This window comes from Furipterus horrens, unplaced genomic scaffold, assembly GCF_987537825.1.
Source record: "Furipterus horrens unplaced genomic scaffold, mFurHor1.1.pri manual_scaffold_6, whole genome shotgun sequence".
NCBI lineage: Eukaryota > Metazoa > Chordata > Mammalia > Chiroptera > Furipteridae > Furipterus > Furipterus horrens.
In genome coordinates this window covers 121,431,269-121,444,488 of record NW_028327176.1, presented here as the reverse complement: position 1 = coordinate 121,444,488, position 13,220 = coordinate 121,431,269, and the positions used below count along the sequence as shown (strand labels likewise).

At 37.2% G+C, this 13,220-nt stretch overlaps 1 protein-coding gene across 1 annotated transcript in view; it reads left to right on the top strand.

Moving 5' to 3' along the window:
* The window catches only part of COL12A1 (collagen type XII alpha 1 chain), a 118,239-nt gene extending 105,353 nt beyond the window's left edge, over positions 1–12,886 (top strand). Inside the window, exons 59-66 of the mRNA XM_090282670.1 lie at positions 770–823; positions 2,211–2,282; positions 5,918–5,953; positions 6,059–6,125; positions 7,225–7,413; positions 8,364–8,432; positions 9,416–9,586; positions 11,897–12,886. Of these exons, the coding sequence (XP_090138796.1) occupies positions 770–823; positions 2,211–2,282; positions 5,918–5,953; positions 6,059–6,125; positions 7,225–7,413; positions 8,364–8,432; positions 9,416–9,586; positions 11,897–12,075 (837 nt within the window). The 3' untranslated portion in view covers positions 12,076–12,886. The remainder of the gene's footprint in view (positions 1–769; positions 824–2,210; positions 2,283–5,917; positions 5,954–6,058; positions 6,126–7,224; positions 7,414–8,363; positions 8,433–9,415; positions 9,587–11,896) is intronic.
* Positions 12,887–13,220: the final 334 nt, after the last annotated feature.

Genomic DNA, 13,220 nt, shown 5'->3' with positions numbered 1-13,220 from the left:
ATGGAGCTCCAGAGCCAAAGAGTGAGTCTGCGTGGAGATGCCCTGTGCTCCTGGGACAGATCCCTCCTTGGCAGTTAGTCAGGCACTGGTGCAGGTCTGGCCTTTTCTGTGAGATGAGGAGAGAGGGGCGGCTAAAAAAAAATTACGTAAGGATCGAGGATTTCCTTTGTTTCGAGTGGAGAGTGGTTAAGATATCATTGGCTCTATTTGCGGTGGAGGAGAGAAATTCATCAGAAGTGGAGACATCAATAGTCCTGCCCTAGCTCTCTGGTCGTTGCTTAGAGAATGAGCAAGGGAATTTCCTAATCAGGTGCTTGGCCTCTCCTTCCTCTTTTATGAGACCATGTGCTTTTCTCAGCAACATTTCTTTCATCCCACTTTGATCTGTCCTGGGCCTGGTTATGGGCATGCACTTTTCAGTAGAAAGGATGCTTTCCTTTAGACTTCATCACACTCTTACAAAAGCAAATGCTAGTATCTTCAAGAAAGAAATGCCTTCTTTGTGGAAAATTAGTTTGACTCTTAAAATTATTTTATTTATAACTACATAAATGAATGAGTTTAGAAATTAATTATTCAGTAAAAGGCATTAAGGTAAATTGGAAAATTTTAATTTTTTTGTACATTTGTCTTAATATTGGAAGGTTACCTGCAAATATCAAATTGGGTTAAGTCCTTTACCCTTCACACTGAACAACCTGTTTAGCATTTTTTCTTTTTCACTTGGTAATTACCTCATTTAACATGATTAATTTCATTTTTACAACAGGGCTTTACTGGAAAAGATGGTGCAATGGGACCCAGGGGGCCACCCGGGCCACCGGTAAGAACAGAACGGGTTGCATAGTTGTCCTCCTACCCCCATTTTGCTAGAGAAGAGCTTGGTTATCTGGCTTTTGAGGTGCATTCCATCTGTGCTGTGGGTACACCACTGAGGTTGCTGTTTTTTTTTTCATAAATCAGACTAGGTTAGAGAAAACATGTTAAAATACAGGGTTTTCTTTTTTTGTTTGTTTGTTTAATCAAGTTATATTTGAAGAATAGGAAGATGCCCCTCATAACTTGGCCTTAGTCCCTTCCATCCCCACACTGAGTGACAGAATTTTGTGGTTGTACTAGTCACTTTCTGTTATATAACTTTAAGAATCTGTGGCCTTTAATATTTGAATTTTAAGGACATTTATTACTAAATAGTTATCAGTTCATTCTGAGGAAGTAACTTCTAATTAAGATCTTTGGGGAAAATACTGAAGCCAATGATTTTGAAGGTGGTATCTGGATACCTACATCCAGGTGAGATCACAATTAAACTGTTTTTGGTGATGGATTTTTTCATATCTTATGGAAGGATATGAATATTCAATAGCATATGTTAAAATAATCTTATTTATTTTTGATATATATATTTTCAGGTAAAGGGAAGTTTAAATGTATAGCAAACTTTCATTTGAAGTATTTACTATAGAGCTTAAACTTCACATCATTGGTGAGGTAAAGAATTAATTATTTTACCAAATCTGATTATTTCATTTTAAGGAAATTTTAGGCTTTAGAACATAATGTATTGGTTAGTAGATATTATACATATTCTATTAAAATATGGTTAAATATCTTGAAGCTGTGTTAAAAGAAACAGGAAATTCTTATGGTTTTGTTGGGGTGAACGGTGCTAATACAACAGAAGAGAATGAGGTGTGGAGAATGAACCAAAGAAAACATGAATTTCTAGACTGAGTGTGCAGTTTTCAGCAGACAAAGAAATACTTTGCCATAATGGTGCCCAATTTAGCAGAAAACTGGTTACCTTCTTAATTTCTTCCCCAGCCAAACTTTTCACTCCTGTCTATTGATGGATTGTCTGGTTATGTAATAGAAATAAGCTAAAAAACAGGAATTGTTTTCTGAAGATTCACTTTGTAACTAATTACTGAGATCACAGATTGTGAATTGTAAAACTGATTATATATGTATATGTTTTTCATATGGTCTAAAAATAGATTTTAGAACTATATAGTCAAGAAAGATTGAATGGGGAATTTTCAAGATTATTTTTCCTTTATGTTAACTTAAAATTTAGTTTTATTCTTCCTTAATATGTGATTATATGCTGTTTCATTTCAAAGCTTTTAAAGCTGGCCACTTTATTAGTTTACTTTAGATGTGATTTTTCTTCCATAATAATGTTCTCTTTCCCATCCTGTGTGTTGTAGGGAAGCCCAGGCTCTCCAGGAGCCACGGGACCGAGTGGGAAGCCTGGGAAACCTGGAGACCACGGCAGACCAGTAAGTGGACGGTTGGCGTGTCTAGAGTCATTTTACTGTGACCATTGATAATGAGGAAACAGGGAGGCTTTGGCATATTTATGTTATCTCTGGCATCATGTGTTTGAAGCATTTGCTGAAACTATGCTAAACCCATGGAATTAGTTTGGTACTAGTTCTAAAGTTTTTCTCTCTGAATTAGAAGGAATATTCTAAGATGAAAACTGCTAATAGGGTTTCTTTAAAAAGAGAAAGGGATTATGAGCCAAGACACATATTTCTACACTGTACAAACACTCTAAGCTGAGTCAGCAGAATGATTCCTTTTATTTAGCAGTGGCATGCTGCTTAACACAGAAAACTGCATGGTGATGATGGATGGTGCTTCCCCGTGTAACTCAAAGCGCAAACATCAGCCCTTTGACAGTGCCATCCAGTCAAGCCACTTGCTCTCTTCTGTCTCCTTGAGGAAGCTAAGATCGTTAGTCCCAGAATTAAAAGGATTGATCCAAGATGCTATTTTATTTTTTTATATTTTACAACTCACATCCAGTGTATCTTTTGGTCAGGTGTTTTGGGTAAAATAGTTATTGTGATGGTATTATGTGTATCTGGTATTTTCAAATTAGTAGCTCCAAAACTGAGATACTAAATGAAATATCCAAGCCCTGGCTGGTGTGGCTCAGTGGATTGAGTGCCGGCCTATGAATGGAAAGGTCGCAGTTTGAGTTCCAGTCAGGGCACATGCCTGGGTTGCAGGCCAGGTCTCCAGGTGGGAGCGTGTGAGAGGCAACCAATCAATGTATCTATTGCACATCTATGTTTCTCTCCCTCTCTCTCTACCTCTTTTCCCCTCTCTCTAAAAATAAATAAATCCTTAAAAAAGAAAAGAAATATCCAGAAGTATTTGTAATGACTATTGGGCTTCATATACTTTATAAGTTCTTCCTTATTTTCTGTATGAAGCATGAATTTATCTTGTTTAAATAGAATTCTGAAATATAAAAAGTTATCTTAAAGATAATTGAGTCCAACTGTTAGATGTGCTCTGGACTGGACTTCTGTTTTCTTAAGAATTGTCTGAGTTACAGAAACCCAAGTTTAAAAAAAAATTTAATGTCATGCAAATTTAAGATAGAATCTTTATGTGAGATGCATTGCCTTCTATGTTTACATAAAATTAAATAAGCAACGTAATGATTGAAGGACTCGTGATATACTTTATACTCTGTGTGTACTCTAGCACATGATTTTCTTACTTTATTTTCCTCAATGAGTCATGGCAGAAACTTCATAAGAGCAGTTTAGAGTACATGGAACTCTTCTACCTATTCGAATTCTATTTTGTTTTACTGTGATCAAAATAAGAGTCTTGTGCAAGGCAATTACTGATGTAACTGATGACTGCAGCTAGAAACCTGAAGGAAACGTTATGTCCTTGACCTGAAATAAAGACGATTTCTACAAACCCTACATACAAGAAGAATCCCAGAGCGGCAGTAAATTTTTAAAAAATACACCAGGAACAATCTAAAAAAAAAAAAAATTCCTGAAATTTACAAAAGTTTCCAGACTCAGTAATAATAATGTTTCCATAACAGTCTAGTACTTTTGGCAAAGGGAAAGCCAAACTCCAGTTTATTTTATGATTGTAATTTGCAACATTTATTTGGACCTTATCGACCTCCTTTTTCCTGTTTTCTTTCATGTCCTCTAGGGTGCCAAATTGCCTCTTCTTTTCATCCTCTGTTCCTTCTTACCTTTCATTTCTATGCCCCACACTAGCAGATGGGTGCATAAGGTGTTATCAGAGAGCATGGCTCAGTGACTTTTAGCTTATGCTAGCAATGTTCAACATTTTTTATCTCATGGCACACATAAACTAATTACTAAAATCCTGTGATACACCAAAAAAAATATTTTTTGCTGATTTGACAAAAGATAGGTATAATTTTGATTCATTCATATTGGACGGCTATTGTATTGTCTGCTGTCATTTTTTTACTTGACAGTCTAAGGGAAAAAAGGTCAGTGCCTCTAATAATAGTCAGGTACTGCATGTTTTAAAAGTTCTTGTAGCACACTGGTTGAAAATTGCTGGCTTATGTCATTAGCTGTTATAACCAGTTGATATCTTCCTGCTAATTTATAACACCTGATGTTGTACAGTGGAAGCTTTCAAGAACTGCTTGTGGAATATTTTTATTCATTTATGCACCACCTATTTGTTAGTGCCTAAATGTGTGCTAGTCAATAATTTAGGGTCTGGGGATACTGCAGTAAACAAGACATAGTCCTTGCCTTCATGAAGATCCTAGTAGGGGATATAAACCAAAAACATGTAAATAAATATTTCTGGTGATGCTGAGTGACATGAAGAAAAAAACAGACTCAGGGGTGCGGGAGTCATTGTGGTGGTGGGGTGGTGGCTATTGTGGATACAGTAGTCATAGCCTGTGGGAGGCAGTGGAATGAATTGAGGGAGCAAGCTGAAGAGCTGTGGGAAGGGGATTCCAGGCAGTGGGAACAGCATGAATAAAAGCCTTGAGTGAAGAATGAGTCTGGTATATAAAAGGAATATCAGAGAGGTCCAGATACCCAAAGTCAAGGCAGTAAAGGGGAGAGAAATGAAAGATCATGTCAGATAGCAGGGCAGAAGTGATTATGTGGACCATCTAGCCAATGATAATAAGTCCTTTTTTTATTCCAACTGTCATAAGAGGCCCTTGAAGCCAAGAGTAACATGATGAATTTTTCCTTTTAAAAATATCACTCTGGCTTCTGTGTGGAGAATGGACTCTAATGGGGCAATCCAGAAAGTGGGAAGACCAGTTAGGAGGATATTGAAGTAGTTCAGGCAAAAGTCTTGGGGGCTATAAGATGTGGTTTGGTTTGGGATAGATTATCTGAACACCACATTTTTCAATGATTTGTATATTCCTTCTGTGATAGCAGTTGGCAACCTGGAAGTGCATTACTAAAAGACAAAAACTTCTTGCATTATAAAGAAAACTTTTTCTGGGATCCTCTTCTGGCCAGTGAGAGGCTTGGCAGATCAGGGACAATATTCTGTAGTTGTGTTAGGATATGGAACCACCTTTTGGATTGAGTTATTTAATAAGGGAGGCATACGATTCCTTTTATCCCTAAATCAGACACACACACACACACATACACACAATCACTGGAAGAAGTTAGAGATATATGTTTAGTTAGGGAATTGACAAAAGCCCAACGGTACTAGAACTGAATTAAGATTAAACTCATGTGGAATCCACAAGAATGAGCTGAGTTACCCAGGCATGGTGATGTAAAAGAAAGGGTCATTGTACCAAGTGCAATTTCCATATGTATTTCAGTTCCAGGCCTTTGTTGTGAATGGCATCGTAAAATGTATGCAGAGAACATATCTTATAAATTGTTATCATAAAAATCACATGTCAGCACTCTTTTGGAAATCATGTGCTTCAGATAGAGGGAGGTGGGAGGGGATTAAATTGCTTTTAACAGATAAAGACAATGAAACTGATGTAAATGTGATGTGCCATTTTGCTAATTCATTAGAAAGCAGACTTTGCTCTCTTCATCATCATGTTTATTCATGAATATTTTTAGATCATGCTTACTTTCTAACATATGAAATTCCTATATTTCAGGGTCCATCTGGATTGAAAGGAGAGAAAGGCGATAGAGTATGTATTTCTTGAAATTTGACTAACTTATTTTTGTGTGTAAACTTTGAAGTCTGAAACTATAGAAATAACATGCTAATGATTCTCATTGATTTAATTAACAAGGGAGACATTGCTTCTCAGAACATGATGCGGGCAGTTGCAAGACAAGTCTGTGAACAATTGATAAGTGGTAAATTTCTTTCTTTTTAATGTATAAATAGTTTTTAATTAATTACAAGAAAATGCAGAATTTGAGTCATAAAGTTTCTAAGATAATATGTTTCTACTTCACTTTTGGGGATCTCCTATTTTTATACATTGTAGGTTTTATAGCCAGTTAGATAAGGCTAATGATATTCTAATGATTTTCATTAAGATAAAATAATAACCCAAGGTAAAATAAAGCCTGTTATCCTTATATTTGCTCTGATACAAAATCCTATTTTAGAAGGACTTTTCAATTTTCATATTATAGGACTCTTAGTGATCTTCAGCTGAGTACATATGAAAGCAGCAAACACTAAATCTTTTAACTTAAGACCTTCAAGTTCTTGAATGACTCTAAAGAAGTAGGCCCATGCAGTCTAATTTCAGTGGGGACATTTTTATTGCCTCTTTACTTTTCACAGACTCTTTCTTATTATTCCACAAGGCCTGTTAAGTTTATTAATAAAGTCCAATGGCTGCAAACCAAGTGTGGCCTTAAATGCAAGCTTCCCTCTTTTAGATGTCTTAATCACTACTTTTTGAAATGCTGTCCTAGGGAACACCTGCATTAAAATCACCTCTGCTGCATGTTAGGCATTAGGGTCCCTGGGCCATACTCTAAACCTGGTGTATCACTGTCTTTGGAGATGAGACTCAGAAATCTTATTTTTCAAGATATCCCACAGGTGATTCCAATTTACACTAAATCCTGATTATAATTGTCTTATGTACACACAAAAATGGTATAATTTCTTAATTTACAAAAGGTTCCCTTTGAGTGACATCATCTGGCAAATTTCAGGGCTTTTTATCAGAGCCATATTAAAACTGTACAACTCCCTCATGCTTATAGCAATGCTATGGCCTACTTGGTCAGTATTTCGTGGAGATGAGTATTTATCAGAGATCATTTTGTCCTTGGTGACTGGAGAGGTTCATTTTATTTTTAGGGTTATAATTAGAATGCTTTCTGGACAGAGGAGGAATAGAGATGGAGTTCACTAGACAATTAAGAGAAAGCAATTTCAACATTTTTTTCCCTTAATGGGTTTCCTATTAACAAGTGTTATTTCTATTTATAGGTCAGATGAACAGATTCAATCAGATGCTGAATCAGATTCCAAATGACTACCACTCCAGTCGTAACCAGCCGGGCCCACCAGGTCCCCCAGGTCCCCCAGGAAGCGCAGGAGCCAGAGGAGAACCAGGACCTGGGGGGCGACCAGGCTTCCCAGGCACACCAGGCATGCAGGGACCGCCAGGAGAACGAGGTAGGCATTTCTGGCTGCAGCATGAGCATAAAGGAAGGAGTCTACCTACAAGTACAGGACCTGGGAGATGTTAAAAAACTACATGGAAGACTGAATTTGGCAAATGACTTTAGTCTTATTTGGACAGCCGCAGAAGAGCTGTGTGTCCATGAATCTGTCTTTAGGCGACCATTAGCTGTAGAGCTCTATAGCTCAGAAAACAGAAAGATTTTGTCAGGAGATCTCAGTAAAGATAATGCTAATTTCTGATTGTTGTTAATGGGAAAAACAATCTTGGCAAATTAAATCAAGCACTAAAATCTTATTAATTGTTGTGATTGGCAAGAGTTGGGCAGTATCTGAATGTACTCATATTTAAGCAGCCCTACAGTTTTAGATCCAATATATATATTGGATCTAAATATATATATATATATATATATATAGTTCTTTTATTCAGGACCTGGCACTGGTCTTGTGTGTTTGTTTCATTTTAATTTTATGGTGGAAAAAAAAATAGGATTATCTGATTCCAGTTGTTTCAGGACTCTGGGTACCTGCTTTGGCCAAAGTAGCACTTAACATTGTGGAGAATACTTAGATATTTCTATTATTCTGATGGTTTGGATGCTACACTAATAGGGCTACTACAGATAAGATGTTTTTCAATAAGTTGTAACTCTATGATTTCTGTTCGTAATAACTGTTCCTAAACATATATATTAGACGTGTTTGTTTTCTTCAAATAATTTTTCCCCTAACATGTAGCTAGATTTGTTTCCTGGCTATAAATCTGGAATTATACAAACATCTAGAAAGAATTTGGCTTAAAGAGTGAACTTCTGTGAAAAATTAGGTTGTTCTTTCACTAAGGGAAATCAATTACTTGAATCAAGTATTATCAGCTGAATTGAAGACTACATGCTTCCTGATAATTTCCCCCGGTGCCTCGTCTTTCTGTCCTTCCTTAGGTTTGCCAGGAGAGAAAGGCGAAAGGGGTATTGGATCGCCCGGGGCTCGAGGGCCGCCTGGCCCCCCAGGTAGGTCTGCTGGTACATGACATAGTGACTACTGAGAGAGCACACCACCCCCCAAGAGATTCACAACCTCATCATAGCAGCTTCAGGCATGGCTACCATCATGGAACATATTTTAGCAAGAAGTCCAACTTGTATAACTTCATTTTTATGTTCTCTTTGCTCAAAGAAAAAAGTTTGAATATGTTCTATAAAGCATTCAGTGTAACCTTAATATATGAGGGTGTGAGTTTCTGTGACACAGAGGGTTGTTATTTTTTATGGAATTCCTATTTATTTTGTTTGGTTTCATAGCTTTTAAGAATGGTGTCACTTCCTATTTTTTCTAGTATTCTCCAAGATGTTGCTAGTAGACTGAAAAAAATATATTCTTGCTCAAAAGTCATCGCAAGATTTCACTTACAGCTTCTTTAATGATACTTAGGAAAGAAAGAGTAGTTATTTAGTTCTTTTATGGATTTCTTTTGCTAGATTGAAAATGAATTTTTTCTTCGTTATAATGTCCATGAGACCCTTGCAACTAAGGTCAATCCTAGTGGTTACATGTTTATATTTATGTTAGCCATAAGTATCACTTGATCCCAAAATAGTATTGCTTCCCATAGTCTGGAGGTATGGAGAAGGCACTTACCTGTTTTCCTGGCAGTCTAATGGGCTAATATAGCCATTTCTTCAGGTAGTCAATCTTTGAGAGTGGGAGCGAACCAGAGAACTCACTGATATCTTTAGTTTGGATTAGTTCTCGCTAAGTCAGTATTCTTTGAATAAAATTATTAAAGTAGTTGAATTTCTAACGTTAACTCTTAAATCACTGGTAAGAAAGTTCTACACTTCGTTTCATATTGGTGATTTCATAAGGAAATATTTTCTTACCATACACTAGTGAGCTGTCTAATTTTGAGACAGTCGGCATGCCAAAGTATTGTTGACTGCCTCAGGAGATGTATTTAACAAGAGGAGAAATATTTGTTTTAACCCCACACTAGGTCCACAAGGAGAATCCAGAATGGGCTCACCAGGATCCACAGGTTCAAGAGGTCCCCCAGGCCCCCCTGGTCGTCCTGGAAACTCAGGTATCCGAGGACCCCCTGGTCCTCCTGGATACTGTGACTCATCCCAATGTGCCAGCATCCCATACAACGGGCAAGGCTATCCAGGTATGTAGTTGTCAATGTAGGAACCCAAACTCACCTGAAAAAAGAACTTTTATGGAAATGAAGTTCCCTAGGATTGAGGAAAGATTGATTTGAGTATTTCTTGATGATATCACCTCTTCCAGTTGTGTGTTTTAATTATGTAGTAATATTGTTCTCTCTCAAAGCATAAAACATATCACTGTTAAGAGTTGAATAATTATTTTCTCTCCCTTCCAATATTTCTGCAATTACCAAATCACATTATAAAACTACCCTTATTTCTCCTGGAAATTCAAAGAATGCTACTAATTGACTTTCCCCCCCCTTAACCTAAATGTTGGGGGCAGGGATTTGTTAAATGCAATTATAGAATATATATATTTGTTTTGGGAATCTTAACATATAGGCATACTACAGGATGAGGCAATAATAGGTTTACAGTTGTATGTGAAACAGAGTTTGTTCTTGTATTATTATTCATTAATTATTGTATTATTTTCTATAGAAACTGTAAATATACCCCACCCTGTATTTGATAACATGATGCAGACAACTGAAAATAATTCACTGTCTCACACTGTCTGTAGAATTAATATGTATGTAGAAAATTTAGGATGTAATTTTTTAATGGATTTAGTAATGACATTCTAGTGTTTCAATTCTCTTATGTCTGATTTTGGGATTGTGGGGACAGGGCCCATATGCTGATCTGGAAATAAAGTCATGCTGTGGTCAGCAGTGACCTTTTCATCAGTGCACCCTCAAGCATCTTGCAAGTCTTAAAAACAATACTGCTGTTTGATATGGTTGGCTACTAGCAAATAGTGCATGAGTAGTTGAATATCCAAATATCTATATATCTATATATTTATGTGAATACTTACATATGGCCCAAAGTTATGAATCTTAATGTAAATTTCTCATGCAACCCATTCATGAAATTACAATTCAATGCTAGGCAAAATAAATTTAAATTACCTCTGCCCTATAGTATGTGTAAAAAACTTGAAATATATGGATATATATATATATGTATACTTTAACAATTACATACTTAGATGGATGTGTATATATATTTTTTGCATAGTTATTCAACTTTTAAAAACTATCATCTTTGACCTGTTTCAGGTTCCGGCTAACAAATTTTCTAAGTCGCCAGTGCTGCTTACAGTTTGAATACATGAAAATCCTGTTTCTGAGATGTTTGCGCACGTGCTTATTAGGAAATGAGTCTGTATGGAAATCTCACCACAGATATATGGTTAACGAAGCGGGTCAACATCATAAAGGAGGGTGGAGACTCTTTATACTAACTTGAATGAGACAAAAGCAGTGGTGTTAGTTCATAAGCCTGATGCATTTCAGTAGTAATGTAGAAAATATTATTTAAAAAAAAAGTTCAAACACACAGCCATGAGGAGCCTCAGTGGAGAAAGAGGCTCGTAATAAAACTACTAACCAGCGGAGATCATGCCATGTTGAGAAAAACAATTAACCTGGTTACAGAGAAATGTCTTATGTAAATAATAAACTAATTGTGGCTTGTAAATGATTTGTATGTGATCCTGTCCACTAAAATCACTTAACAATTCTACAGTAAGCTTCTGCATCAAAGCCTGCTGCTTGCTCTATGCCGGAATAACACCGAATGGAATCGCCTCATTTCTTGCTTGTTAGCAATGTGTCTGGTTCAGGGCATGTGTCTGATTATTACTATTTTTTGTACATGTACTCTCATTTGGGTTTTGTAATTGCAATTTTCAAACTGAAGTTTTATAGTCACATTTTTCTTCCTGTTTTGCTGTACTCACTGGTGTTCTTCACCCACCAGCTGTAACTCAGTCTGTGGCAGAGACAGCCACAGAAAATGTCATGTACTGTATATTACCTGGTGAAAGTTGATTCTCACCTCCAGAGTTCAGTTTCTAGGAGCCAACAATACTTCCCCTCACCTCCTCATCTTTCCAAACTGTTCTTTGAATTGAGGAGTTTGAAGTCATGAACAGGTAGTTGGGGATTTGTGAAAATCCCACTTAGGTTCTGTGTTTACAGTTCTTTGGCCCAGTCTCTGACCCTTCCCAGGTACTTGTGCAATGATTGTATTTACTGCTGGATCTTTGAAGGTTTTTTTTTTTTTTTTTTTAAAGTGCCATTACTTTATTTGAGCATCACCAAATTCTCTATGCAAATGGAATTAATCGGAACATTGTAATTTATATATTTATAGTTAGGAGATTAAGACTGGAGTGCCATCACCTCGGGTGATGGTTTAGCTTTTGCTATGCCTGTACCTTCCAAATCATGCCATAACTGTAATGTTGAATCGGACAGAGCCATACGTGCCCGAGGGCGGGGCCTACCTGCCTGAGCGCGAGCCCTTCATCGTGCCGGTGGAGCCTGAGCGGACTGACGAGTATGAGGACTACGGTGCTGATGAGCCTGGCGACGAGCATCCTCCCCACACGCGCTGGCGGCGCGCCCTGCCCCGTGGTGCCCGGCAACGAACCTGAAGCCGCGCCCAGGGTGGCCAGGCCAGGGGGGAGGCGTTGGGATTATCTTTTACAGGTCAGATAGAGCAGTGTACGTCTTATCTGCGATGTTTCTTCCGGCGTTGCTTCATCCAAGAGTCCCCTCTTTTACTGTAGAGAACCTTGTTTCTGCAGGAAGCCGAGCTAGCTGCACTCAGTCTGTAGACATCTTAGCTTTCGCCCTGGAAGTGCTTGCAAAAGCACTTGGTTCACAAAAGCTGCAAGGAGAGAACGTGCCTTGTGCCTTTACTTGGTACAGAAGGCAGCCTCGTAGAAACCCTTAGGTTGAGGCATAAGTCCTGGAACCCAGGATGACTGCGTTTTTGAGGGGGCAGTTTATCTTCCCCAATTCAATTAAAGCAGTAATTCCCCTCCTAAAACCAAGAGAGGAAAAAGTCAACTCTATTGCAATTATTTACCTTCCTCTTCTATCTTCTGTTATCCATTATGGCGTAGAATGCTCTTATACATCTTTAACAACCACAAACCTTAAGCCATGTAGCTGAAATTATTGTATCAACTGGATACAATTTCATATTGCCTTAAACCTCCTTGTTTTAGACACACTAACATTTATGCCAAATTGCAGAATATTCTGCAGAGATGGAATTGCATGTTTGTGTTGTATATTTAGTATGAACTTTTTTCAGAACATGTTTCTTAGTTATCAAAAGCAGTTGGAAATGTTTGCAAGACTATGAACATAGAATTGCTGCTTTTATATTTTAACTGCAGATTGTGAATTTCACTGCCTTATATTATTTATTTCTGAAACAAAAGAGGCATTTTTCAATAAAACTACTGAAAATTTGACATGGTATGCTTTTTTATTTGAATGGCCTTTTGGACTATTCAGGTGGTTGTTACAACAAATAAGTTTATATCCTTGGATACAGTTACAAATCTTGCTAATATATTAAATTATGCTAAATAACCTTAGATTTTTAATGATATGGTGAAGTCATAGAAAGAGAGTGCTGAGAACCTTCAAAAGCCAAGTTTATTCCGAAGGCTTCATTAGGAATGTAGAGGCTGTGTGGATGGTGGAAAAACAACTAGGTATCCTAGGAGACCCCAAACAACCAAATAACCTTTTAACAACCCACATGATTTAGTATGCATTTAAT